Genomic DNA, 27,676 nt, shown 5'->3' on the forward strand with positions numbered 1-27,676 from the left:
ATCATTAACCAAAGATAGCACATGCATATTTATGCTGAACTGCGTTAGTAAATATGTCATAGCCATTGAAGTAGTAGAGGCAATGATTTAGAAAGAGCCTGGCAGGGATGAAGGGTTAATAGCTGTTGTGAACCCTGTAAATCGGCTCCTTGAGGACAGGGTCTATGCACTGGCTGTAAATCTCACATGTTAATGTTTGCTTCTCTCTTGTTCCTGATAGGTGGCTGTGAAAAACAATATTGATGTTTTCTACTTCAGCTGTCTAATTCCTCTTCATGTTCTGTTTGTGGAAGATGGCAAAATGGGTAAGAGGCCACTTTAATGCTTCATGTACTTTTTCTCTGGGAAAAGATACTGTATAAGTGAAGATTCAGGTCTTGCTTCATATAAGTTTGATGATTCCCCGTTAATGTATTTTGTTCATTTTAATTACTCTTAAATGTATGCATTGTTCATGACCTGTAAATGCTCATTTTTATTTCATTTAGTAAGATGTTAAACCATCACACTAGGTCTTCTTTAACAAACAGTGGTGCCCCTTTCATTATTATTATTATATTGCATTCTTATAGAATTGACATCTTCCACATACCGTAATTTTACTGAGGATATAGTCTCTAAGAGGATAAAAGTCAAAATAAGCATACACAAGTCATACTTACCTTCCATGTAGTCTACTCCTCAGTGTCTTTCTCCTCTCCCGCGTCCTGTTTGTTCACTGTGATCAAGGGAATTTTCCGTCCTCCATTTTGAAAATGACCATTACCCATAACAGCTTTCTGGTCAGCACACAGTTAAACTGTAACATCGCCCACTTGAGCCATAGGGAAACATGGACATTACCTGGTACATCCGTTTTCCTCTCAGCTATAACTGACAGCAACTGATATTTTACTGACAGCAACTGATATATTTCGGAGCTGACAAAATATTGTCAGAACTGGAAGGGATTATTGTCAGAAGAAAATGGTGAGCTTCTGAGAGGAACTGATGGCAAGGTAACTATGTAATGTTCATTTGAAGTTACCTCATGTGTTTATTTTAAATATTTTTACTCAGTACAGGTTCTCTTTAAGGCCAATGTTGAAGGGAGCCAATTCACTTACCAGTATGTTTGTGAGAAATGGGGAGAAACCAGAAAGCCTAGAGTATCCCTTTGCAAAAGCCTACATACAACCTCCTGCCATGTTACTTGGTTCCTCCAATAACAAGCCTTTGATATGTTAGGCACATTGGATATTGTGGGGATTAGCTTGTGAGCTCCCCTGAGGGACAGTTTGTGACTTGTTTGATTTATTATGAAACTCTGCAGAAGAGGTCAGTGCTATATAAATACATAATAATAATGGCTTTTAATCTAAAATAAAAAGGCTGGTTGCATAGAATCAAGCCTGTATGCACTTAAATCAAGCCAACTGTAGTGTGTATCATTACAGCTGGAAAATCTCTACTCTGTTAAAGTGACACTGAAGCGAAAAAAAACCTTATGATATAATGAATTGTATGTGTAGGGTGTATAATTAATAGAACCTTAGTAGCAAAGAAAAAGTCTCATTTTTATTTTCAGGTATATAGCTTTTTTATAACATTGCATCATTCTCTAATATTTGCAGTGTACAAACTACACTCTGCATTTTAAACTATGAAGCAGAGCTAATGACCCTTTGAACTTGTCTGCTGTAAAATCTTATCTGAAGTTGTCTTTTATTGTTTCTTTGATGTATAAGTGCTTCAGAAAAAAAGCATTCCTCTCTGACTCAGTCAGAGGGCTCAGAAAAGCTCTTTTGCATAATAAGTGACGTTTCTTAACTCTTCCTGTACTGGAAACAAATATGAGACTCGTTTGTTTGCTACTAATGTTTGATTTTTTTTTTAGCTGTACTACACCTTCAATTCATTATATCATAAGTTTATTTTCACTTCAAATTCCCTTTGAATTTAGATGGCCATCTACTTAACTAAGTACATTTACACTGAAAGGGACTAAAGATTAAATGCTCTTCTGGTATCTTCAGTGATGTAGGATGAATCACTTACTGCACAATTTCTCTTATTCTCTGGTTTAAGCATTTGACCTGCTACTGACACAATATATTAAAGGCAAATAATCTGAGATCTCTCCAGGAAAAACACCTGCCACGCCTTAGAATGAAATAACAGCTCAGTTGGATGTTCTGTCTGCTGCTTTTACATACCGTAGTGCCACTTTCCTACATATTTTGAACATCACTGGGCTCTTTGTGAGGTTTTATATGATTGGCAGTGGTTTAGGACCCATGTTACAGTTCATAAATCTAGCATGAGTAAAAGCAACACAATTTACATTTATGTGGGAGTTGTGCCTGGTGGAAACCTCATCAGGACTACACTAAACTTTGCCTTTGACTTCTGGAACCAGGGAAGTTTCTGACCATACGAGTGACACAACTAAGACATAAGACATTCCCAGTGTGAGTGAGTAATGTCCATAGTGTAGTTGTGCCCTATCGCCACTTGGGAACCTAGTTTTTTGTTTTTTGGGGGGTTTTTTTCTTTGCTGGTGTTGTAATGCTGTTTCCCTGATCTCTCCGCAATGAGCATATGCTTCCATTTCATTCCTCCTGAACAACTGCATCCACCATGTTGCCTCTATAACAAGAAAAGCTATAGGGCCCTTTTCCACTAGCCGCGATGCACCGATCGGTAGAGCACTGTGATTTACATGTAAATCGCGGTGCACTTTTTCCATTAGCATGTTTAGATTTTTCGCCAAGCGCAATCTTAGTGCTGCACGATTGCGTTTCGCTCCTGACGGTGAAGGTCGCAAGTGAAAAAGAAGCCATGCTGTCATGCAATTATTAATTACAGCAATCATGTACACCATTATACCAAGTGCAGGCCCTCTCCCACTTGCAGAGGTCACAAGAAAGGGCACTGAACTGAAAATAGAACTGGGGGGGGGGGGGGGGGGCGTCGGGCATCTTTAGCTGCATAACGCCTAATTGGGCCAAAGGTACGGCATTGCTTGGCACTAGATTTGGGCAATAAAGACTATGTGGAAGATATTCAGACTGCCGCTATTGCATTGCTTTTACCACAGCTAAATGTTTGACCTTGGCTTTAACTGCAGGAATGAAAGATTGCTGCACTATGCATGTTTGAACTGCTCATAAGCCATTGTGAAGTAGTTGTACTGCATCAGCTTCTATACATTGCTGTTGCTGCATAATTTTCAAATTGCCTTCACTTTTTAATTTAACCTTGTATTTACATGCTCCTTTGGCGGATCCTTTCTAGAGGTTCTGCCCATTTCTAGGTTCTCATCAGCTGATGAGGGCAAATCTTAAGGGACAACTGTAGTGAGAGGGATATGGAGGCTGCCATGTTTATTTCCTTTTAAACAATACCAGTTGCCTGGCTATCATGCTGATCCTCTGCCTGTAATACTTTTAGCCATAGACCCTGAACAAGTATATGCATATCAGGTGTTTCTGACATAATTTCCAGATCTGACGAGATCTAGCTGCATGCTTGTTTTTGGTGTTATTCAACACTACTGCAGCCAAATAGATCAGCAGGGCTGTCCGGCAACTGGTATAGTTTAAAAGGAAATAAATATGGCAGCCTCCATATTCTTCTCACTTCAGTTGCCTTTTAAGAGTTGATCTGCTACACATGGACCATCACAATAGTATGTAAATGTGCTTAAAGAGGAACCGTGCTAAAAAGTAGCTTTGCATATATTGCACACATAGCATTGTGAATAGAAATACTACCTAGCTAAACCTCACCCACTGCTGAAAGTGTCTTGTGAGTTGGGTTCTGTATCAAATTCAGGGTGTTACCATCTTGAAAACGCATGCTATTTTTTCTGTGTTTTTTGTGTATTTGCATTTCTGCAAGAGGTACTCCCAGGAGCACTTGCGATCCTGGAACCGGGAACGCTGCAGCAGTTGGAGAGATGGGTGGAGGGGCTACTTTACCTAATAAAATAAAAGAAGAGTTTTTTTTTTTACCATCCTATTATCTTGTATCCACTTTAAATCATTGTATTTCCTTTGTGACCTCTCTATAAGGTGGAGAGGAAAAGGGTTGTAATAGAAGAGTAAAAATAGTGCAGTACTTAAAATCCAGAGATGCTCTAAGTACTCTCCTATGCCCAGAAATGGTCCTGGTTCCTGCTGGGATCCAGGACTTGCTGCAGTCATCTTCTTAATCTGAATGATGGATTAAGCACATGCATGGTGACATTTGTTCAAACTGAATAGTTTGCTTCGTATGCATGGGTTAGCTCTTCAAGTTATTAAAAAAAAATCAAACCCCCTCCTTCAGCAGTGTTGCAGGATTTAGCCACAAGGATTGGTTTTAAACATTACTCAAGTACTTGTGTTGACATATGAAGAGCTCTGGGAGGTGGGCAGACATGAACTCCATACTGGCACAGGAGCAGGTGAAAATAATCAGTCCGGTGTTCTTTTCTGCCGACCTCTACATTGAGTTGGGGGAGCAACAAAGCATCATTGCGTGCCCCACAGAGACCGTGTGGCACCCTCAAGCCCAGTAGTGCCCAAGCAGATAGCTTATGTTGCTTATGCACATGGCCAATGCATTCTAGGCAGAAGAGGCAAGGATGGACTTATTTGGCCACAGTACTAAAAGACCCCAATTGGTAAAAAAAAAAAAAAATATATCATTTCTCCAGAACACTCCTCTTAAAAGTATAGTGTTAATATCAGGGCTGTGGGGTCGGTACAAAAATCCACCGACTCCGACTCCTCAGTTTAGGATTCCTCCGACTCCTCGACTCCTCTAATTTGCATATTACAATCTTGTTGATTAAAAGTATGTAACATGAAATTCTTCTCTTAACTGCCAACGCTTAGGAATTTTAAAAGACAACTGAAGTGAGAGGGATATGGAGGCTGCCATATTTATTCCCTTTTAAACAATACCAGTTACCTGGCTATTTGGCTGATCTTCTGCCTCTAATACTTTTAGTCATAGACTAAAACTAGTCCTTGGTAAGAGTACTTGTAGAAGGTACAGACCGGAACAAAGAACATCTTTCAGGCCCTAGGCAATGTAACTGTGGGTACATGTAAGAATGATGTGCAGGTACTCTGCAGTGGAATGAGGAGATTCTATCTCTATTACACATTCTTCATGCACAATCTGAACATGGATCAGGCCCTAGGCAATGTAACTGTGGGTACATGTAAGAATGATGTGCAGGTACTCTGCAGGGGAATGAGGTGATTCTTCCTCTATTACACATTCTTCATGCACAATCTGAACCAGGTTTATGGGTGACAGACAACACCTCTTTGTTCAATGTGCACAACATTCTCAGTGGATTCCCTGCAGCTCTGTGGGGAGTGCATATGTAGAGTATAGTACTACTGTGTAACAAAGTAAACCTGAGACAGATGAAATTAAAGCTTTATACATACCTGGGGATTCCTCCAAGTCCCATCATCATAAAATCTGCTATTAATAGGTCATTGTAGCAGTTCTGATGACTTGAAATCATTTGTTAGGAGATTAAAGTTCAACCGCACGGAGACTTTACAATAGAATACTTACAAAAATAGTGACTTTCAAGGAGAATAAACATACAATATTTTGTAATAGTTGCTAGGATCTGCAAGCAGTGTATAATAAAGGATGGAGGGTTTATTCTCCTTGGGAGGGCTGACTTTTTGTATAATTGCTATGGATAGCCGGGAAGGTTAAGTCCCATGTGTTTGAGCACACTGTTACTAACATTGTGCAAAAAAACATAATACCGGCTGACCTTGCAATAGGATAATTACCCAACATATTCCAGTAAATCCACCAAGGAATGACTGAAAAAGATATTCTGGTTTTAGAACATCTATGTACGAGTTGTTACTGTAGGTTTTATCTGAAACAGGCTGTGCATGCAACAGATACATCATTACAGAGTTGAAAAATGGGAGACCTGTATAAAAATCCTCTCATCCAGTATCAGAGACTGGTAGACAGTTACACTCACATGAACTTGTTTCTTATAAAAGAAGCAACACCAGCTATTTGAGCTAAGGGGGTTACTTTTTATTATCTACAGGGAGTAGCATACGTGTTAATGCTTGTTGAATAAATCATTGGAATATCTGTTTTTCATTGTAATTGTGCTCCGTTTATTCTGCAATACGTACTCTATATCATCAGGTATAATCAATTGTATTCGACTTACAGCTTTCCTGATTTTTTTTTTCTTTTTAATATTGGATAGGCCTATCATGAATTAAATTCTCCCTCTTGTGTACTTCTATTCTAGAGCGCCAAGTTTTCCTGGCCACATGGAAAGACATACCCAATGAGAATGAGCTGCAGTTTCAGATTAAGGAATGCCACCTGAATGCAGGTTAGTCTTTCTTGCTAGGCTGATTGGTATAATGCATGTGAGGTTGAGGATTTGTGTTGTTGTTGATGTAATACTGGAGAATGGTGTAACTGTACAGTCCAACAGGAGAAATTGAAAGAACCTTGCAGTACAGACGCATAGCCTTCTGGGTTAATTTGTGCATCAGATTGATGCTGATCGTTGCCGAAGAGCATTCTTCACATGTTTCTTTTAATAGTTAAATTTATGCGGCCTGATTTACTAAGAAAAAGGTTTAAAAATTATGATTCTTCAGCTCCAGTATTCAGTGGCAAACGTGATCACCAGGTGGAATGTGATTGCATCCTGCCCGACCTGCTATAAACTGAGAACTATGGTCTTCTGTCTCTCACAGAACATCAGGAGCTACTATCTGCTCCATTTCATTGAATTGTGAATAGTACACATGCATGCGCCATTCCCTGTCTCTTGCCTAACATCACTCTACATTGTGAGCAGGCTGCGTGCATCATTTTATCAGAAAAATTAGTAAGTGAATCATGTAAAAATTGGACATTTAAATTCTTCCTTTATCAATATGCATGTTATATTGCAGACAGTAGTTGCTCCCAAGCACATAACTTATCCCCCAGAGTCAATATACTCCACCAAATACTCAGCAAGTGGAGATATAAACCCCCCCAATCCTTCAAAAGGCACAGTTGTGCTATTGTTGTGGGTCATGATGCTCTTCCCTATCCCTGTATGCCCCAAAAAAGAGTTGAGGATAATTGAATGGGCAGTGCTTTATAGTGCTATCAGCAGACCAAATAGCCACCCCCACCTAAGTGAATAGTTAGATGGAATCATTTTATTAGCTTTTCCCAATTTTCAATTTGTTAAATGGTAAAAAAAAAAAAAAAAAAAAAGCAAGCAATCCCCAGCAGAGTCTATCTTACTTTCTTGTTGAACATTTGATGTTTAAGAGGAAATTCAATTAAGACCCACTGGAACTTGAAGCTTGCCTATACCAATGTTCCCAGCCAGTTGCAGTGGGAATTGCAGGAAGAGAACAAAAGAACACAGTTAAGAATTAAGTTTCGCAGAACTATACGCTGGATTAATATGCTGGATTTAAACAACAGTGCTTTGATACAAAAGTGCTTTGTGAGGGAGGAAGAGTTTCCTCTCCTGATTTATAAAGTACCTCTGCTCACCACCCCTTCTGCCCACCCAACCTCAATGGTTGGTTAAGCAATTAATAATTCCCGGGGATGGGAGGGCCTTTGGGGACTTTTTTTATCTTTCTGATTAAAAATTAACAAAATATTTTGATAATTTTATAATATTTTTAAAAATGTAAGTGTGAAAAAAAATTTGCCTGCTATGTACGGCATTCATTAGTCGTTATCTGAGGCTTAAAAGCCCTTAGTGATGGTCCAGGTCTCAGTGATGGTCCAGACTTCAGTCAATCCCTAAAGTGTCAATTGGGGCTGTGAATGCTCACAGATTTTCTTTCCTTCCTTCCTTCCTTCCTTCCTTCCTTCCTTCCTTCCTTCCTTCCTTCCTTCCTTCCTTCCTTCCTTCCTCAATAATATAATGGCATTATTCTTCCAAGTCTTTGCTAAGATACATGGCATCCCCAGCTTTCCTATGATTTATGTCCCTCAGAATATCACTAACCTTGAATTGTTCACAGTAGTGTATCTTCAGGCAAGGTATGAGTTTCTGAATGGTCAAGATATTTGGAAATGTCTGGCACATAAGCTATGTATTATCTTCATGGTTGTAAGGCAGCATGATTTTTATTTTAGAAAGTCATAGCTGACTGCAGATAGAAATGGAAAATTTTATGTTTACTAACCATAAATTAGAAAATTGCTTGCAAATGTTATTGTCATTATTATTGCTATTCTTATTTATTATTCTGCATTACGCAGTGCTGGCACATTTTCCTAACCGCTTTACAGATTATGATACTATCCGTTCCTCACAACTTAACTTACAATTTAATGTCCGCTATTAATAGGAATAGTTCACATAAAAAAAAAAATGTCCGCCCTACTGAGTTTGCAAAGCATGCTGTAGGAGAATGCCTGGGGGCACCCTGTGTAACACTGAAATAATGTGGACTGGCATTTGTCTTATTTAAATGCTTGGAAAGCAGGAGGTCAAGATGTATCCTTCTATCTCAATCCGCAGGCTGTGCAATCTTAGAGCAAAAGGTTAAAGGAAAACTTAAGTCAAAAATAAAAAATGATATTTACTCATCCGGGGCATCCCTCAGCCCCCCGAAGCTGGATGGTGCCCTCGCAGCCCCGCACCGATCGTCCTGTCCCCGCTGGCGGCTACTTCCGGGTTCGACGACAGCCGCCGACAGGCTGGGAACGCGGCTGATTTTCCGCGTTCCCAGCCGCTATATCACCCTCTATGCTGCTATAGCGTATATGTTATACGCTATAGCAGCATAGAGGGTGATATAGCGGCTGGGAACGCGGAAAATCAGCCGCGTTCCCAGCCTGTCGGCGGCTGTCGCCGAACCCGGAAGTAGCCGCCAGCGGGGACAGGATGATCGGAGCGGGGCTGCGAGGGCACTATCCAGCTTCGGGGGGCTTAGGGATGCCCCGGATGAGTAAATATCATTTTTTATTTTTGACTTAAGTTTTCCTTTAAGTACACAGGCTGTATTCAAACCTTCAGGATTGTTTTCTGCTCCATCTGCAAAATCTTCATAGGTAATATTTCATGTTTACCTGATTAAAAATACATTTTTGATATTAAACCGTAATGACACATAGTAGAATGCAGTAAATTATTCAGCATAAAGTAGGCATCATAAAATGAATGGCTCTATAAGATAAACACGTCAAATTGTCACTATAAATGGGGTTGTGCTATGAGGCACATTGTTTAAAAGGAAATAAATATGGCAACTGCCAAACCTTTTTTCTTTTCTCAGGTTCTCTTTAACCTTTTCTGGACCACGTGGCTCTGTCCCTTTAAAGACCAGATCCTTACCCCCGCCCCACAGAAATCGAGTTGTGATCACTGTGATTGGCTCACAGGGTCAGGTGCCAATGAAATCTTCTCCTGTTTGAACGATCTCTAACGATCTGACAAGCTCTAATGTCATTCATACAGCTGAGATGGCAGCAGAGCAGGATCATCCACCAGGCAACCCAAGCAGATGCTTGGGGCCTATCAGGTGTCAATGGGCCCACACCCACCTTCTCTGACCTCTCTCTGCTTCAGCTTACCAAAAGGACCACAAGAGAGCCCGAAATCTACTACCTTGCCTATGGCCCCTTTACATCTTAATTCATCTCTAGATGGCAGCAGTGACAGAGAATTGCAAGAATGGGCGTGAGTGCGCAATGTGAACAGTTGAAGTTCACACCCTGTCAGAGACTGACAGCCCCAAACAGGATGTAGATTTCACCTACGTCGGTACAGAAAGGGTTAACACATTATGAGGGGATCACTATAAAAGGAGTCACTATGAGGGGTAAACTATGTAAGAGGACAACACTGTAAGCAGAGGTCACTATAAGGGGCATTTATAGGCTGCCCTTATGCATGGACACATTATGAAGGCAAATCAATTTAGAAGTCTGATTTAATGGTTGGGGAGACACTATAATAGTACAAAAAGGGGAGGCACATGGTGCAAATTATTGAAAAGGGGCACCATCATGGAGAAGAAAGAATAAGAGCTATGACAATGAAAATATTGTTTAGCCACCTCTTATAAGTATGGCCGTGCAAGGAGAGGAGCCAGGATCTCTTAGAGAGTCCTGACGAGCGGCAGTTAGGGTGAGGAGGACATGGGAAGCCTCTGGAGGATTCAGGTGCTTTCCTCTTCTTTGGTAGGTATCAGATTTTTGACCTGAGGTTCGCCTTGCATTCACTTTAAATCATGGAACAAGGACAGTGCTGGATCACTGAGATCCATGTTGAGTATAACACCACCTTCCTCCAACCTGAGTAAACTTTTTTTTTTTACTTTTATAACTTCTTTAAGCAGTCATGTGACTATTTAAAGTGGACGCAAATTAAAAATACAAGATTTCAGGAATGAAATCTGTTTTCTAAATTATAATAATAAATAGAAGCCTTTTTTCAGCTGCATGATGACAAATATAAAATATTTTACATTTATTGGAGAAACCCCTCCTTTCCTTTCAAATTGCCAGGACAGAATCCGGCAAACTGGTGGAGTAGGTGGTGTCCAGCAAAGGAGGAATTGCTAATGGCTGCCACCAGTATAACCCTAGTTATGAAAAGTGAAGGGTGAAAAGCATGCACTGAAATGATCATAGGCTTGAAGGAGTGTTTATTTATCTTTGTATGTGTCAAAGTGGTGAAACTAAATATTTTGAATTAAAAAAATGTTTGGTTTGGGTCCACTTTAACTGTTTGCATCTTCTCTGTCCTGAGGAGTGAAGGACCTGTCTCCTTTCCAGTGAAGCAACTGTTTGGGCAAGGCTATGTAGCCTCAGATGTCACATGGTTAATTGAGATGTTCTTTTCATTGCCTGGGACACTAGGGAGCCAAACTGTCTTGGTCCCCATTGCGAGGCAGAGGAGGAGGAAATGGTAGGCACCATGACCATCGAGACATGGAAAAAATTATGCTGGAAAAGGAAAGGGGGAAGAACTGGTGCCAGATTAGTTCTGCCCACAAGCAGCTTTAAATCATGGTGTATCCAAAATGTTTTGCTTTGAAACATATGGATCTTCTACTTACAAATACTGAATGAAGGGGCAGTGTGCTGGGACTCAGTTGAGGATTAATTATTCTCAGAAAAGCAAACAGGATTGCAGCTCCCACTCATGGCAATAAACAAGCACATGCAGAGAAGAGAGAACGCTGTGTAATATGTCTGTTTTCATTTGAAGAGATAGAATGATGATGCCTGTAAAAGGGGCTTTGTTTCCTTTACAGTGACTCAATTGTTAGGTAATAACATCAGCAGTAGTAATTTAGTTGACTGTGTTGAACTATCATTTACGTTTTCATAGCATCGCCACGAGTGTGTGTGTGCGCAGTCTATTCATCTCCACCTGTTTGCCCTCTTCCCTGTAGCAAGATGAGTAGAGAGAGCATTTGAGAAAGCATCGCAGCTGATTCCAGTTCAGCGGCTCTGCTCCAGGAGAGAGTGCAAGAGAGAGCGATGCCTGCTAAAAATAGCCCAGGTCATGTGACAATCTGCTGGCATTACATCTGAGAGGAGTTATTAACCCATGGATTCCAAGGGAATACATTGCTGTGTTTGTGAGCAGCTGGATTTATTAAGTGCAGAACAAAGACATCCACAGTCGTTCAGTGATTGCTCTATGCCAGAGCCATGTCAAGTGCTATGAACCTATGTGCGGCATCTTGAGCTCTTAGTAACATCTGTTGGCCTGCAGCCTGGGTTGTAGCATCTCCTTGGAAATGACTCTCTGGCTGTGAGGTTTTATATGTATATGTGATGACACATCCTCACCGTTGTAAATCTATGATAAACCAGAGACACATGGTGCCTGTGATGCACAATTTTCTATTTGGTGTCCTGCTTGTAGTCTTTGGAATGCATTGTTCAGACAGAACTTTCCCCACTCCACATGATTCTTTCCTTTAGCTATACATGAATCTACAGAGAAATATACGGTAAATAAAGCAGACATATCTGCATGGCTTTGAACATTACATGAATGGGGCTACAGGAGTTTCCTATGGGCACATAAATGAAGTACCTACATATAAATCTGCCTTTTACCATACATACATACATACATACATACATACATACATACATACATACATACATACATACATACATACATACATGTAATAGTCAAGCTTTCATTAAGGAAGGCAAAACTCCATTTGCATCTTTTGCAGCGTGTATTGACTTAGTTTGGGATCTCTTATTTACATATCCCTGAGCGCTCCCACAAATAAATTCACATAATTTGAGCATCTTGTGAAATGTTAATTTATATAGCCTTCATAGGCTTGCTGAGCTGCCCTGGAAAATGCATATTAATGACCTCTTCATTCAGTTTTTGTTTTTTTGAGCTATAAACACTGGTATAAATAGCCTAAAATCTATGCAACTTACAAAAAATAAAGGAAAATCACATTTATAGTCCCTGGTTGCCGCTGTAATGCAGGGGTCATAGCCTGGCATCTGCTGTTCTTCCTACTTCAGAGGTCACATTATAACATCATAACTGATTTGTCCTCCCGGCAACTGAATCCAGAGAGGAGAGAATAGAAGGTGTGAATACAGTAAATATTGCCAACATGTCTGCATGGGCTGAAAATTACATGGATGGGGCTATTAGGGCTCGTTAACACTAAAAAAGTTAGATACTTCAGTAGGGAGAAACCTCTCCATGATCCAGAGGCTTCCCTGATCCTCCTAGATCCTACCTCAGCCAGCCAGGACCCTCTTCATATTCGTAGCCATGCTCTCTCCTCCGTGTACAAGTGCGGCTGCACTGTGCAGGCACCAACAACAACAAAGAGCCTCCCATACCTGGAGAAGAAAGCAGTGCACAAGTGGCTAAGTACTACTTTTTCATGCCATACTTCACACCAGCACAATGTGGCCATACTTGTACATGAAGATTAGTGTGGCTGCCAATCGCTCCGCTCCCCCATAACTGCAGCCTTCTGTCTCTGCTGTCAGTATGACAGCAGAGCTCTGTAAACTGGTCAGGAGCCAATTTCATTGGCTTCTGACCCTGTGATCACTGTGAGCCAATCACATTGGCTCACATTGATCACAGGGTCAAGAGCCAATACAATCGGCTCCTCGCCGGCTCATGAAGCTCTGCTATTATATCAACGAGACAGCAATGTGAACGGCGAGAAAGATGAGTCTGTGTGACGTGATCTCAGTGATCCCCGTTTTGTGGTACTAGCAGTCTCTGGTCCTTAAGGGATTAGAGACTGCTGGTACTCAAGTGGGTAACCACCTGATTATTAGATTTTCACTTGTTTAATTTTGGGTTTGGCTGGGCTTTACATTTATGCATATCATTAAAGTACATGTTAATGCCAAATAAAATAAAATAAAAAAAAAGATATCCTTATGAATATAGCCAGATCAAGTTTTATGTGGCATTATATCATTTGCAAGTTTTCAATCAAAATTCATGAAGTGTGATAAAGCTTGGATTCTGTATGGTTTTGTTTTATGGACAGTTTGTCGGTTTGCTCTGCCTCCACCTCCATCAATTCTCACTACTGTGCAACATATGTATAGATCTATCTTGTCTGGTATAAAATATATACCATATCTAGAGGAAGCTATCATTTAGAAAGGCTTTTGCATGACCCTCCCTTCTTCCAAAGCTTTATGGTTGAGCTCTGCCACTCATGTGCCCATTGTAGGAACTTTGTGGTGGACAATGCTCTAGATGCTGCAGACATTGAAGCTGAAGCAACAGTAGAATGTATCACTTAGAATACTTTCACACGATGATTGTTGCTGCATGTAAGCACACTGCCCATACATTTTAATATGTCGCAAAAAGCTGCATGTTTTAAGCCTAAAGATTTAAGTAAGGTATGTAAAACTAAGTTTCCACTTCTGCGATTCCAGTCTGTTTTTTTTTTTATTTTTGCATGCAAAATCGGACAGGGAATTGCAGCCTATTGACATCAATGGGCTTCCTCCAAATTTGCGTGCAGGCAAAAAAACGGTTAGTCAGCAGCATAAAAGCACATCACGCATGGAAATCTCTATAGCCATAGATGGCATGGGTGGAGGGATACAGAGGTGTTCTCGCATTACAAGTGCCAGCACGATGAAAACTAAAGTGATGGTTTACTAACTAGCAAATGTATAAGGAAACTTTAGTGGTATATTTACTTAGCATTTTCTTTGTATGATTGATAAGTACAGTGAGACTAACAACTCTCCTTTTTTTTGCCTTTGTATTGTTGCGTTGTAATCCTTACTTCTGTGATTGCACTTCACATTCTGGGTAACTGCCCTGCCTTTGGATAAAGATTTTCGTATTACTTTGAAGATAAATCGCTCGTAGGAAATTGCTCTTCTACTTAAAGTGGCTTTTGTTCACAGAGCTGGCTTCTGCTACGTAGAAGTATAATTGTCAGATATTGTACTGTGAAAGTACAAAGAGAGGTTTTTGACTGTCCATCTGTAATTTTCTTCTCAGATGCGGTTTCCAGCAAGCTGCAGAATAACAATGTTTACACAATCGCCAAGCGAAATGTAGAAGGACAGGATATGCTGTACCAGTCTCTGAAACTTACCAATGGCATCTGGATCCTGGCAGAGCTGCGGATACAGCCTGGTAACCCAAATTACACAGTAAGTATCTTCAGAGCTTAGGGCAGCTGTGATAAAAGCTGTGGGTACATGCTTTACCTGTAGTAAGTTCAAATATCCAGGTGAATAAAAAGGAATTTCTGACTATTCACAAGTATATGAGATAAATACATTGAAACATCGCTACAATCTCCTTTGGTAAATCGCCTTCTGTGAGGTCACAACTACTTACCATCTCAGGTTACAAAAATAATTTCCCAAGCCAGTGATGGTAACTGTATATATACTATTTATGATTTTTCGTTTATCCATTTTTTGCAGCTCACATTTTAATCTAGTTCCTTTAATTTTGCCACTCATTAAATGTTTTGTATTTACAAAGGCATCCGAGTAGTATGGGCTTGTGGAAAATGGCTTTAGACTATGGAAATAAAGTGACCAGTTTCTTACCTGGAGCTTCTTCCAGACCCTTGAAGTCTTTCTAGTCCCTCACTTACATTCTGTTCTGCTCCACTCCTCCGATGTCTGTAAGCTGAATGCCTCAGCGAGTCTCTGGCCACTGCGTATGCACGTCGCCGGCAGTGTACCTCCTCAATCACGCTTCTGTGGCCAGAAATGTTCCGTGAATGCACAGTGGCAATCTGAACTTTGCAAGCGCAGTACACGGGAGCACAATGGAGGAGTCGCTCGGCACGGAGAGGCACCATTTAACTACAGGTCCTTCTCAAAAAATTAGCATATTGTGATAAAGTTCATTATTTTCTGTAATGTACTGATAAACATTAGACTTTCATATATTTTAGATTCATTACACACAACTGAAGTAGTTCAAGCCTTTTATTGTTTTAATATTGATGATTTTGGCATACAGCTCATGAAAACCCAAAATTCCTATCTCAAAAAATTAGCATATCATGAAAAGGTTCTCTAAACGAGCTATCCTCAGTGGGAAGTCTGTGGGAAGGAAAAAGTGTGGCAGAAACCGCTGCACAACGAGAAGAGGTGACCGGACCCTGAGGAAGATTGTGGAGAAGGACCGATTCCAGACCTTGGGGGACCTGCGGAAGCAGTGGACTGAGTCTGGAGTAGAAACATCCAGAGCCACCGTGTACAGGCGTGTGCAGGAAATGGGCTACAGGTGCCGCATTCCCCAGGTCAAGCCACTTTTGAACCAGAAACAGCGGCAGAAGCGCCTGACCTGGCCTACAGAGAAGCAGCACTGGACTGTTGCTCAGTGGTCCAAAGTACTTTTTTCGGGTGAAAGCAACTTTTGCATGTCATTCGGAAATCAAGGTGCCAGAGTCTGGAGGAAGACTAGGGAGTTGGAAATGCCAAAATGCCTGAAGTCCAGTGTCAAGTACCCACAGTCAGTGATGGTCTGGGGTGCCATGTCAGCTGCTGGTGTTGGTTCACTGTGTTTTATCAAGGGCAGGGTCAATGCAGCTAGCTATCAGGAGATTTTGGAGCACTTCATGCTTCCATCTGCTGAAAAGCTTTATGGAGATGAAGATTTCATTTTTCAGCACGACCTGGCACCTGCTCACAGTGCCAAAACCACTGGTAAATGGTTTACTGACCATGGTAATACCATGATATTACTGTGCTTAATTGGCCTGCCAACTCACCTGACCTGAACCCCATAGAAAAGCTGTTGGATATTGTGAAGAGAAAGTTGAGAGACGCAAGACCCAACACTGTGGATGAGCTTAAGGCCACTATCGAAGCATCCTGGGCCTCCATAACACCGGAGCAGTGCCACAGGCTGATTGCCTCCATGCCACGCCGCATTGAAGCAGTCATTTCTGCAAAAGGATTCCCGAGCAAGTATTGAGTGCATAACTGAACATAATTATTTGAAGGTTGACTTTTTTCTGTTTTAAAAACACTTTTCTTTTATTGGTCGGATGAAATATGCTAATTTTTTGAGATAGGAATTTTGGGTTTTCATGAGCTGTATGCCAAAATCATCAATATTAAAACAATAAAAGGCTTGAACTAGTTCAGTTGTGTGTAATGAATCTAAAATATATGAACGTCTAATGTTTATCAGTACATTACAGAAAATAATGAACTTTATCACAATATGTCTCTTCCAAGTGCCCCTGAGCACTCACAGTGGCTTTAATGCAGGAAAGTGTACCTAGGTCCTCACCCTAGTACCAAGGGGTCACAACATAGAATCTCGCCAAAGGACCGGCACCACTCAATGTATTTAGAAGCTCTTTATAACTTTATTGGCATCAATATGATAGCAACGACAGACGCTGTTTCGGCCCCCATGGGCCTTTATCAAGTTATTATTATTATTATTATTATTATTTAGTATTTATATAGCGCCTACATATTACGCAGCGCTGTACTGTGTATATATATATCTTGTCACTAACTGTCCCTCAAAGGAGCTCACAATCTAATCCCTACCATTGCCATATGTCTATATTATGCAGTGTAAGTACTGTAGTCTAGGGACAATTTTAGGGGGAGCCAATTAACTTATCCGTATGTTTTTGGAATGTGGGAGGAAACTGGAGTGCTCGGATGAAACCCACGCAGACACGGAGAGAACATACAAACTCTTTGCAGATAGTGCCCTGGCTGGGATTCGAACCAGGGACTCAGCGCTGCAAGGTGAGAGAGCTAACCACTACGCCACCGTGCTGCCCCAAGTTGCACAGAATCATCCTTTGGCGAGATTCTTTATCACAATAGGCACATTTTTTGAGAAGGACCTGTATATAGGGGAGAGGAGGCACTTTAAACCAGGGAGCCTTATAAGGAAGGTGGCCACTAGACATTGAGGTTGGCCGCGACTTGGACCCAGAAGCACAGTATAGACACCCAATTGCTTTCCTGATATTCTGAATGCTGGATCTTCTTGATTTAGGAGGGCAATTGGTCTACATGAACTGGCTAATTGGAGGTCTTTTCCCTTATGTATGAGGACTCTATAGGAGGATTTACTTGAGGAAAGTAGGGTGCTAGTTTGCATTGTATAGTTGTAAGACATGTGAAGGCAGAGCCTATTCATTTTACAGAGCAATACTAATCCAGCTTGCAGCATTAGGCAGTGTGATCTAGTATACTTGAAGCTTTGCAGAACTGCTGCCCTCTTGCTTATGCTGCATTGGAAGCAGTGGTGAGAGGAAGAAGATGATGTGACCAGGTTCTTGACTATAATTTGTTTAATATTTTTATTTATCTTGACGTTATTACTCCTTTCTATGACCTTCAGGTTTGGAGACTTTTATCAGTACGTGCGTGGGCACACTGCCACATTGCTGAACACATTTGCAGAGACAGCACTGTGTGATGGGCACATGAATGCGCTACACAGCATTGCATTCTGATAATGCACTGCTGCATACATTTTGAGTGCAACGCAGAGCTCAGCATAGTTGAATAGGGCACTGGTACAATAGAGAGCAACGCTGGTGCTATGTGCTTCTATACAAAGCACAGCCAAATGTGTTGCACAGCAAAGTGCAGTGTACTCAGGCCCTTAGGGCTGGTGCACATTTAGAGTGCTTCTAAGCGTTATTTTAAATGCCAGCGCTTTCAAAAGCGCTTAGCTAATGTTTCTCTATGAGATGGATCACACCAGAGCAATGTGATTTTTCCCAAAATACAAACACGGGTCCTGCAGTATTTCTGAGACGATTCAGCCTCAATGTTAAGTATATGAAAGTGTAAAATCACTCTGAAAAGCGCTAGATCAGAGCGATTTTACAAGCGTTTTTGTAGCAAAACTAGTACATTTGCAGCTGTACTATACATATAGAAAATGCTACACAAAAACGCTCCAAAAATCGCTAGGTATAAATAGAAAATCAGCAGGCACATGCCTAGAATCACTTAGAAAAATCACTTCTAAAAGCGCTAAGCGCTTGCAATTACGCTAGCGCTTTTAGGTGTGCACCGGCCCTTAGTCTGATTGTGTGCGTATGAATCAAATATTAGTGTTTTACCACTGTCAATTACATATTGAGAATTTTACTTTTTTCCCGATGATATGAATATCTCCATTCTAATCAGCTGTCCACAAGCCCTGCAGGGACACATACAGCCTGCATTCCTTGTTATATGTTAAAGCCCCATTCTTAAAGACCACTTGTTTTTGTTGATTTTCAATACAGCTCAACAAAAAAAAAATACTCAAAACTTCTAAGCCATTTTGGAAAAAAAAAACATTTACAATGCAATGCATGACCCTTGATTTTATTTTTTCTAAAGTTTTCATCCGCTTGTAGACTTTGCCTGCTATCGGCTAGGCTGCCTGACAAAGTACAAGTCTTCCCTTTGACAAGTGTTACTATGGAGTCATCAGTAAAACTCCCTTCTGTGTTATGCTGCCTCTGCTGCCATTCAGCTGTTTCATCTCTGTGCTTGCTGCGATGGCCAAAAGCTAAATAGTAAAGAAAAATGTTGTGTCACTTGCACCCTACAACAGGCCTGCATACTTCCAGACAGCATTGCGTTTTAACTGTAAAATCTTAATTGGTTGCCAAATCCCTTCAGATTAAAACATTTATGAGAAAAGTCTGAATACTACAAAACAATTAAATTCATTTGCAGCTCATTATCTGTGTAAGTGCTGGTTCACACTACCATCTCTTTGTAAGCACCATTGATTTGAAAAGCTCTTGCTAATATAATGCTGTGGGTGAGTTTAAAAAAAAATTACATTGCTCAAGGGAGAACACTCACATAGCATTACATTAGCAAGAGCTTTTAAAATCACATGCTCTTAGAAAAGCTCTTGCAGTGTGCACGAGTCCTAATGCGCTGAACTGCAGGAGCTCTCCAGGCTGCAAGAGGAAGCAGAGAATTGAGAAACTCCGTAACTACCAGCAATGCTCGTACTTTATTCACTTATATACTATGTTTATCCACTGGACTTCTAATTGGTTTCCCTCTACTCTTTCCACTGGGCACTATCTCACGTCATCATTGCTGTCAGGTTAGCATTATTCATAGCTATTACGCTAGCACCAACATTGCCAAGGACCCGGCTCCTAGCCTGAATAAAGAGAAAAAATAATTTGCCCTCCTAACACGCTGCAGCAGATCAGGAGGATTCACATATCCATCAGGGAGTTTACTTGTTCCTTCACCTTAGTGGTGTTTTAGGTCATTTTTTGTATTTTAATTGTTTTTAAACTTTTGTACCAATTATTGTTAATACGTTATATACATTTGTGGTGCAGCCTATTTTCAGGGATCACTTTTTGTTGGTTGTTACAAGTGTTAGTTCATGTCCCTGGGCTTTGCACACCTGATTTTTTGCAATTGCTGAAACTGTGTTGTTTGCTTCATTGTCATAGTAAAGACATTAAAGCAGTTTGGCTAAAGTATCCATTCATTGCAATTTACTTAAAGAGAACCCGAGGTGGGATTTAATTATATTAGTGGGGCACAGAGGCTGGTTGTGCACACTATCACCAGCCTCTGTTGCCCTATGATGTTCCCCCAGGACCCCCCTGCGATCTGCTGTCCCCTCCGCCGTGCTAGTGACACGCAGCGTGTCGCCAGCACAATGTTTACCTATGCGGTGTCTGTTAGCGCCGCTCCTCCGCCTCCTCTGTATCGGCGCTGCCCGCCCGCGTCTCTTCCCTCCCGCTGATTGGAGGGAAGGGACGCGGGCGGGTAGTGCCGATACGGAGGAGGCGGGGGAGCGGCGGTGACAGACACGCATAGGTAAACATTGTGCTGGCGACACGCTGCGTGTCGCTAGCACGGCGGAGGGGACAGCAGATCTCAGTGGGGTCCTGGGGGCACACCATAGGGCAACAGAGGCTGGTGATAGTGTGCACAACCAGCCTCTGTGCCCCATTAATATAATTGGGGCTTCTTCCACATATGAAAAATTAAGGGGGAACCCTATTGAAAAGGACAGGGCTGAGCTCCGCACTCTGTTGAGGAAGGGTGTGGACCTCGGCTTTTTTTACAAAAGGATGGGTGAAGACCTATTCGTGGAGTTCCCTAGGCTGCCCGTATGGTATTATCTGCCTAAGGTTCACAAGACGTTGGTGAACCCCCCGGACGACCGATTGTCTCCGGGGTGGGTTCACTAACAGAGACACTTTCTAAGTTTTTGGATTTAAAACTGAGGCCGTGTTTGCGATCAGTTAAATCGCTTTTGCAGGACACAGTTGATGTCTTGCAGGTGACAGAATCCCTTGAGTGGCGGAGTGGTCTTCACCTTGCTACTATTGACATAGTTAGTCTGTATAGTAGGATCCCCCACGGGAAAGGCTTGGAAGCAATGCACCACGTACTGGACAACTTTGGTAAGAGTGAGGATTACATAGAGTTCATATGTGAATGTTTGAAATTTGTTCCCTGAACATAACACATTTAAATTTAATGGGGAATGGTATAGACAGCTCTCTGGGACAGCAATGGGGACCCCGGTGGCCCCAACCTATTCTAATCTGTTCTTGTCAATATCGGAGGATAATGTGATCTGGGCCCCCACTAATCCCTTCAGGCATTCCTTAAAGAGAATCTGTATTGTTAAAATCGCACAAAAGTAAACATACCAGTGTGTTAGGGGACATCTCTTATTACCCTCTGTCACAATTTCGCCACTCCCCGCCGCATTAAAAGTAGTCAAAAACAGTTTTAAAAAGTTTGTTTATAAACAAACAAAATGGCCACCAAAACAGGAAGTAGGTTGATGTACAGTATGTCCACACATAGAAAATACATCCATACACAAGCAGGCTGTATACAGCTTTCCTTTTGAATCTTAAAAGATCATTTGTGTGTTTACCTTCTGTCCCCTTCTTCTCTCATGCACTGAACATTACAGGCTTCCTGCAGACAGCTCTGCATGTGTTTGTAATCCCTCAGTATGTGTCAGCCAGCTATTTTCACAGCCTAACAGAGGAGGATTTTTATCCAGCTCTCTTCTATCACTGAGAAGATAGCAGAGAAGCTGCTGGCTTATGTAAATAAAACACACACTGGAGTGTGCATAGAGGAACAGACCAGCATGGAAGAGTTGGCAGCCTTCCAGACACAGGCCGACAAGTCTGACAGGGGAAAGATACATTGATTTATTACAGAGACTGTAATAGTACAAAGTGCTGCAGTGAGCCAGAACACATTAGAATAGGTTTAGAAATTTATAGGATGGTAGAAAAAACGTTGTAATTTTTGTTACAGAGTCACTTTAAAATTATGGCGGAGGTATGTGGATGACATCCTGATTGTCTGGGGTGGTAGCAGAGGAGAATTTGAAGAATTTATTAAATGGATAAACTCCAATGATATTAACATGGAGTTTACTGCTAATTTTGGAGATACCAAAGTGGAATTCTTAGACCTTATGATTGAAGTGGAGGAGGGTTGTCTCACCACTATGGGCTATAGAAAAACCACTGCTACAAATAGTCTTCTCCATTATGATAGCTACCACCCCAGACATGTAAAGGATGCCATCCCATACAGACAATTTCTCAGACTAAAAAGGAATAACTCTGATATAGAGACATTTGAAGCCCAGGCATCGGATTTGGTTACACGCCTCTTACAAAGGGGTTACCAGATGAAATCTATCGATCAGGCTTTGGAAAGAGCCAGATCGATATCTCGGACACAGTTACTAAGCAGACGATCAAAGAGGAAACAGGAAGATAGGAGATTTATTTTGTATTTGATTTTACCCCTATGTCCAATCAGATTCACCAGGTGATACGTAGTCATTGGCATTTATTGTCACTGGACGATCACCTGAGAGAAGTTGCTAGTAGACCCCCCATAATTATCTTTAGGAGGGGTCGTACAATTAAAAAAGTATTGGTACACAGTGAATTTAAACCTTTACAGGAAAGACAGGGAAACTGGCTTACGGATAAGAAATGGGAAGGAAACTTCCCTTGTGGCCATTGTTCAGCATGTAAATTCATAAAGAAAGGCAAGGTAGCTCAGGTAGGGGGCGTCACGTGGCATATTAAAGAGTTTATTAATTGCAGGTCCAGATACGTGGTGTATTGCATTTGGTGCCCCTGTGGGAGATTCTACATAGGGGAGACCACTCAGCCACTCAAGGACAGGTTTTTTGCAACATAAAAGGTCGATCAAAAATGGAGTGGGATCACGCCGTATGATTGACCATGTAAATTCTTGCCACGCAGGGGATGCGGATTGTTTAAGAGTGGCCGGCCTGTGGAAAATTTCCAATATGGCTAGAGGGGGATCTAGAGAGGAATTTTTGCTACACAAGGAAGCTTCCTTGATATCTATGACCAATGCTTTGGGGAATCTGGGTTTTAATGATAGAAACGAAATTTCAGCTTTTTTAAGATAATTCAATGGAGTGTACACATGATTTTTACTGCATAAGAGTGTATATGTGTATATGTTTCCTCCCTTAAGGGTTAATGGTCAGACTGTGCCTGAAGCATTTGTAACCGCCCCCACAGCTAGGTATATAGGTGGGACTTGAAGAGGAAAGGGTAAGCCTTGGTGTCCTGAGGAGGCGTGGGATCACGCGAAACAGCTGTCGACACTGGCACTTTTCTAACCTGTTGTAAGCTTGTCACCGTGCTTGAATAAAGTATTCTCTGCATTTGGAGTTCCGGAATCCGCCTTCTTCATTTCATGCATTAAAATAATTAAATCCCACCTCGGGTTCTCTTTAACTCTTCTACAACTATTTCTCTTTTTCTCATTCCCCACAGCTTTCTCTGAAGTGCCGTGCTCCAGAGGTGTGCAACTATGTCTACCAGGTTTATGACTCCATTCTGAAGAACTGAAGTGGCAGTCAAGTGACCAAAATCCCATAAATGTACTCTAGATATTACTCGTGAAAAATGCCTCCCTAAGGATCATGTCATACAGGTGACAAAATTGTCAGCAACTAGTTGCAACATTTATTAGCTATCAGTAGACTTCAGTACATGGTAATGGAGTTGACAGCAACTAGTTATGAGGACTAGTGGCTAGTCACTAGAGCTAGTCCTTTGGTAACAACCAGATACTGCAGCTGTTTGCTAGCACCTCAGTCACTTGTGTGACATAGCCATTACCCTCCTACTCTTCCAGTGTTCTGGATTATCCATTCCAACTCTTGGTGTCAGTCACAGGCAGCGATCTGAATTGGAGAGAACACTTCTTGTATATCTCTATTCTCACAATGGTTGCCAAGGGCTTCCCAGGCTAGACATCTTGTAAACATTAGATGACAATTTAGTGACCAACAGCTATATCCATAGGCGAAATGTAGAGGCTAATGAACCATGGTGTGTCTACCACTTTATCCAGCTTGTATGACTATGTACTACTCTGTAATATGATGTAGTTGTGTATTGCCATTATAATAGCCTGATTAAACTGGAGCAGACGTGTAGTAGTAGGATTTTGTACGGATGTTGTGTATGACCAGGAGCTTCATCAGCTCTCACTACACTGAGCCAAGAGCCTTCCATGGCCAGGACATACCCGATGCTAGGCCACTGGTATTATCCCTATCACTCTGTGTCTGCCAGTCCGAGACACTAGTAACATTTTGTTAGTACTTATTGTTAATGTAATGCACAGCTGCTGCTTGCCATCCCTCCCAATTACATTTTGTGCCAATGCTGAGTGCGTTGCAGGCGCAATGATAATGTCACTTGTGTGTTGTATGGTCCATTTCTGATGTAATCAACTGTTCGAAAGTTAATAAAACGTGTTTCTGAAACAAAAGCTGTGTATTTTGTGTTTGTATACCGTATATCTCGTAAAGGAGCCTATGAACAAATTGGCATGGTTATATGCATATAATGGAAGATTCCCCCAGATATCATGGACAATGATGCATTCTGTATGAATCAAACATACGTTTTATTACATAGGAAACAGTTGGTGACTGAGATTACCCTTTAAAACAAAAAAAAACTACTGTATCTCCAAAGAGAAAATCCATTGAAAGCACAGGTGAAACGCGAAAAATTTAGAATAGCGTGCAAAAATTCATTTGTTTCAGTTATTCAACACTTTTAGCCTAGAATATTGAACCTTTTCACAATATTCTAATGGTCTGAGGTTTTGATTTTGGGGTTCTCGTAATCTGTAAGCTATAATCATCAAAACTATAATAAATAACGGCTTGAACTATCGTGCTTTGCATGTAATGAGTCTATTTCATATATTAGTTTCACCTTATAAGTTGAATTACTGAAATTAACTTTTGCACGCTATTCTAATTTTTCGAGTTTTGCCTGTATACAGTTTTCTAGCATAATACAATATTTCGTAATCTGTACGTTATCAGTGTGATGCTGCTAACAGAAGATGTCCGCTTCTGAAATCCACATAGCTAAAGTGCATATATTGCTTTTTTTTGCCTTTTGATTTTGTGCACAGTTCTCCTTCACTATTACTGTTTGGGCTTCTATTGCAAATCCCTGTGCAATAGTGCTTATACATTGCAGAGCACTTTACAGAATACATAATCTTGTCAGAGGACCTCACAATCTATTCTCTATTGTAGTCTTCAGTGAGAGGGGAAAACCATTTGTGGTTGTCATGTTTTTGCAATGCTCAGTGCAAGATGAAACAGTCGATTTTGGAGAATTTCAGTCAGACTTTTCAACCTTCCTCAAAATCAAATAGAAGTTATTAGATTGGAATTCAGCAGCAGATTTCATCCAGATTTGATAAAAATGGCTGAAATCGCCTAAATGGATTGTTTCAGCTGAACAGTGTATGGCTGCCTTTATTTGTAAATGTCTTTGCGGTCATATTTGCAAGCAAAAAATGAATTTGAAAGCTTTAAGCTTTAGGTGGAATTCCTCTTACATTCACAAAATTGCTGTGACATGTAGCAATGCTATACATGTCCCCTTATAATTGAATGATGTTAAAATGTATCTTTCAATTCCCATCCAGCTATGTGGCAGGGGAAACGCATGTAATGCCTCCCTATTCATGGTGAAATGGGGTAATGTGCATCTTTCTGCTGCAGAAAATATACTGCCTTGGTTTCTTTTTTTCGCACACTATGGCCTCAATTCACTAAGCATTACCGCATTCGGTAATGCTGACAACAGCTGATTTTAATGAGCATCTTCCCAAATTTAAGTTCACTAAACCTATTTCTGCACAGAAAATTAGAATTACCGACTAGTGAGGTAAATTACCGACTTGTGCGGCAATTGCCTCAAGAAATGTCAAGAAATTACAATTCACAAAGATTTAAGATTTCAGAAAATCTGGCAAAAGTGTTAGATCTTTTTCTCCAGCTCACAGCAGCTGATAACTCACTCTCTCCAAGCGCTCTCTGTGCAGTAGATTTGACAGACAGCCAATAGGGATAGAGTAGCAGCCAATAGTGAGAACCGCAAAGCCTTCTGTCAGGCAGATATGGCCTGACATGGTGGAAGGCGGTTCTTTACTGTAACGGTGCAGGGGAAGGAGAATTTTTATGAGGCTTTTCTGCGTTCCTTTAGATGTGAAAATCTGTATTGTGGCATACAGAAGAGCTCCCCCTGGTGGCTTCAGCTCATCTAAAGGGATGGCAGGGATGCACTGGACAAACAAATCTTAATTATACACACCGCTCCCTGCCTCAGCACTGACCTGCTCAGCAGCTGGTAATTGACACTTATGGAGCAGGGCTTAGTAAATTGAAGCATGTTTGTTCGGTAAATTACAGAACTTCTGCCTTGTGCAGGAAATCTTTTGTGAATTTAGAAAAAAAAAATGTAAAATACCAAATGTGGTATTTTACTGACCAAAATGATTTTAACAAACTGCCTTTAGTGAATTGAGGCCCATGTGTGATTCCTATTACCAATAGTCAGTTGGCTGCTGACCAAGTGTGGAAAACCGTGGCCATTTTCCACAGACGCAAGTGGGATCCCTGCCTGAATCTACTACTCCTAATTTGTGTAATTAGTACTCTTTTGTTGTATTCTCTAAACAATAAAGTGCTCTGTGAAGGCCCATACACACGTCTGATTTTTTTTTTTGAACGACGGGTCGTTTGGACGTCCCGTCGTTCAGTCGCCCGGACGTCAAATCAGGCGTGTGTACAGTCTGTCGTTCTGCTTATAAGACTGGTCTTGAGCGATCCGCCAGGCGGATTAGAAATATGGGACTTTTTTTCTAAGAACAAAAGAGAAACTTAACTTTAATAGAAGCATTGCATAGCCTGTGCTTGCAGCATTTGAAGCACTGTGCTATTCTTAATACATTTACAAATGCATAATTGGTAGCTTTAGTCCTAAGGTGAAAAGCCTAGTCAAATGGAAACTAATTGGAGTTGAGTATGCTTCCTTCTTAAATGGCACAATATTTATTTAAGGCTTAACTGTTTGGCAGAACTTCAAACAGTGCTTAGCAGTGTGGTGCATAATGAAAGCTCAAAATGGTATCTAGTATTTTGTGCCTTTATAGAATGATGCTTAGAACAAATGCTATAGATGATTTCTTTTTCTTGAGCATAGATTTCTCTGTAAAATGTTCTATGTCTATTTGTTTCCGTTAGGGGATTTTTTTTTCTAGTAAAAATGTAAAGATGTGAAATGTCATTTTGCACCTGTAATACAAATTGTGCTGTGTTATTTATGAAGATGTGGTGCAACCTGTTTCTAGTTTCACATTGCATCTTTTGGCCAGTGGTACTGCAGCAGAACTTGTACATAGCAGTAAGTGTAACCTCATGAACTTGAGACTGACTTAAAGGAAACCAGAGAGAATATAAAATAAAGATTTTATACTTACCCGGGGCTTCCTCCAGTGCCATAATCACAGCTGAGTCCCTCGCCGTCCTGCGTGCCTCCATTCAGCCGTAATCAGCCCAGTAACTGGCTACGTTGCGTCATTTGGGGGTCCTCTACACAGACCTCAACTGACGCGACTTTACCGTGGCTGATTGCAGCGGAACGGAGGCACACAGGAGGACGGCGAGGGACTCAGCAGTGCTTATTCCTGTGCTCTAGTAGGCAATTCTGATGTTGACAAACCTTGTATGGGGAGATATAGCCATCAGGGACAGGTTTAGTCACCAAGCTTTCGGTGGTGTGCAGCAGCACAGCAAAGGGGACCGGGAGAATACTGAGTGAATTGAAGG

At 41.1% G+C, this 27,676-nt stretch overlaps 1 protein-coding gene across 2 annotated transcripts in view; it reads left to right on the forward strand.

Annotated features, from left to right (window-relative positions):
• Nucleotides 1-24,306, forward strand: part of AP2B1 (adaptor related protein complex 2 subunit beta 1) — a 168,772-nt gene extending 144,466 nt beyond the window's left edge. For both annotated transcript variants that reach the window (XM_068268655.1, XM_068268656.1), the window contains 4 exons: nt 221-305; nt 6,281-6,367; nt 14,504-14,658; nt 23,301-24,306. In XM_068268655.1, coding sequence (XP_068124756.1) covers nt 221-305; nt 6,281-6,367; nt 14,504-14,658; nt 23,301-23,375 — 402 coding nt within the window. In that variant the 3' untranslated portion in view covers nt 23,376-24,306. The remainder of the gene's footprint in view (nt 1-220; nt 306-6,280; nt 6,368-14,503; nt 14,659-23,300) is intronic.
• The last annotated feature ends 3,370 nt before the right edge of the window (nt 24,307-27,676 follow it).

This window comes from Hyperolius riggenbachi, chromosome 2 (genome assembly GCF_040937935.1).
Source record: "Hyperolius riggenbachi isolate aHypRig1 chromosome 2, aHypRig1.pri, whole genome shotgun sequence".
NCBI lineage: Eukaryota > Metazoa > Chordata > Amphibia > Anura > Hyperoliidae > Hyperolius > Hyperolius riggenbachi.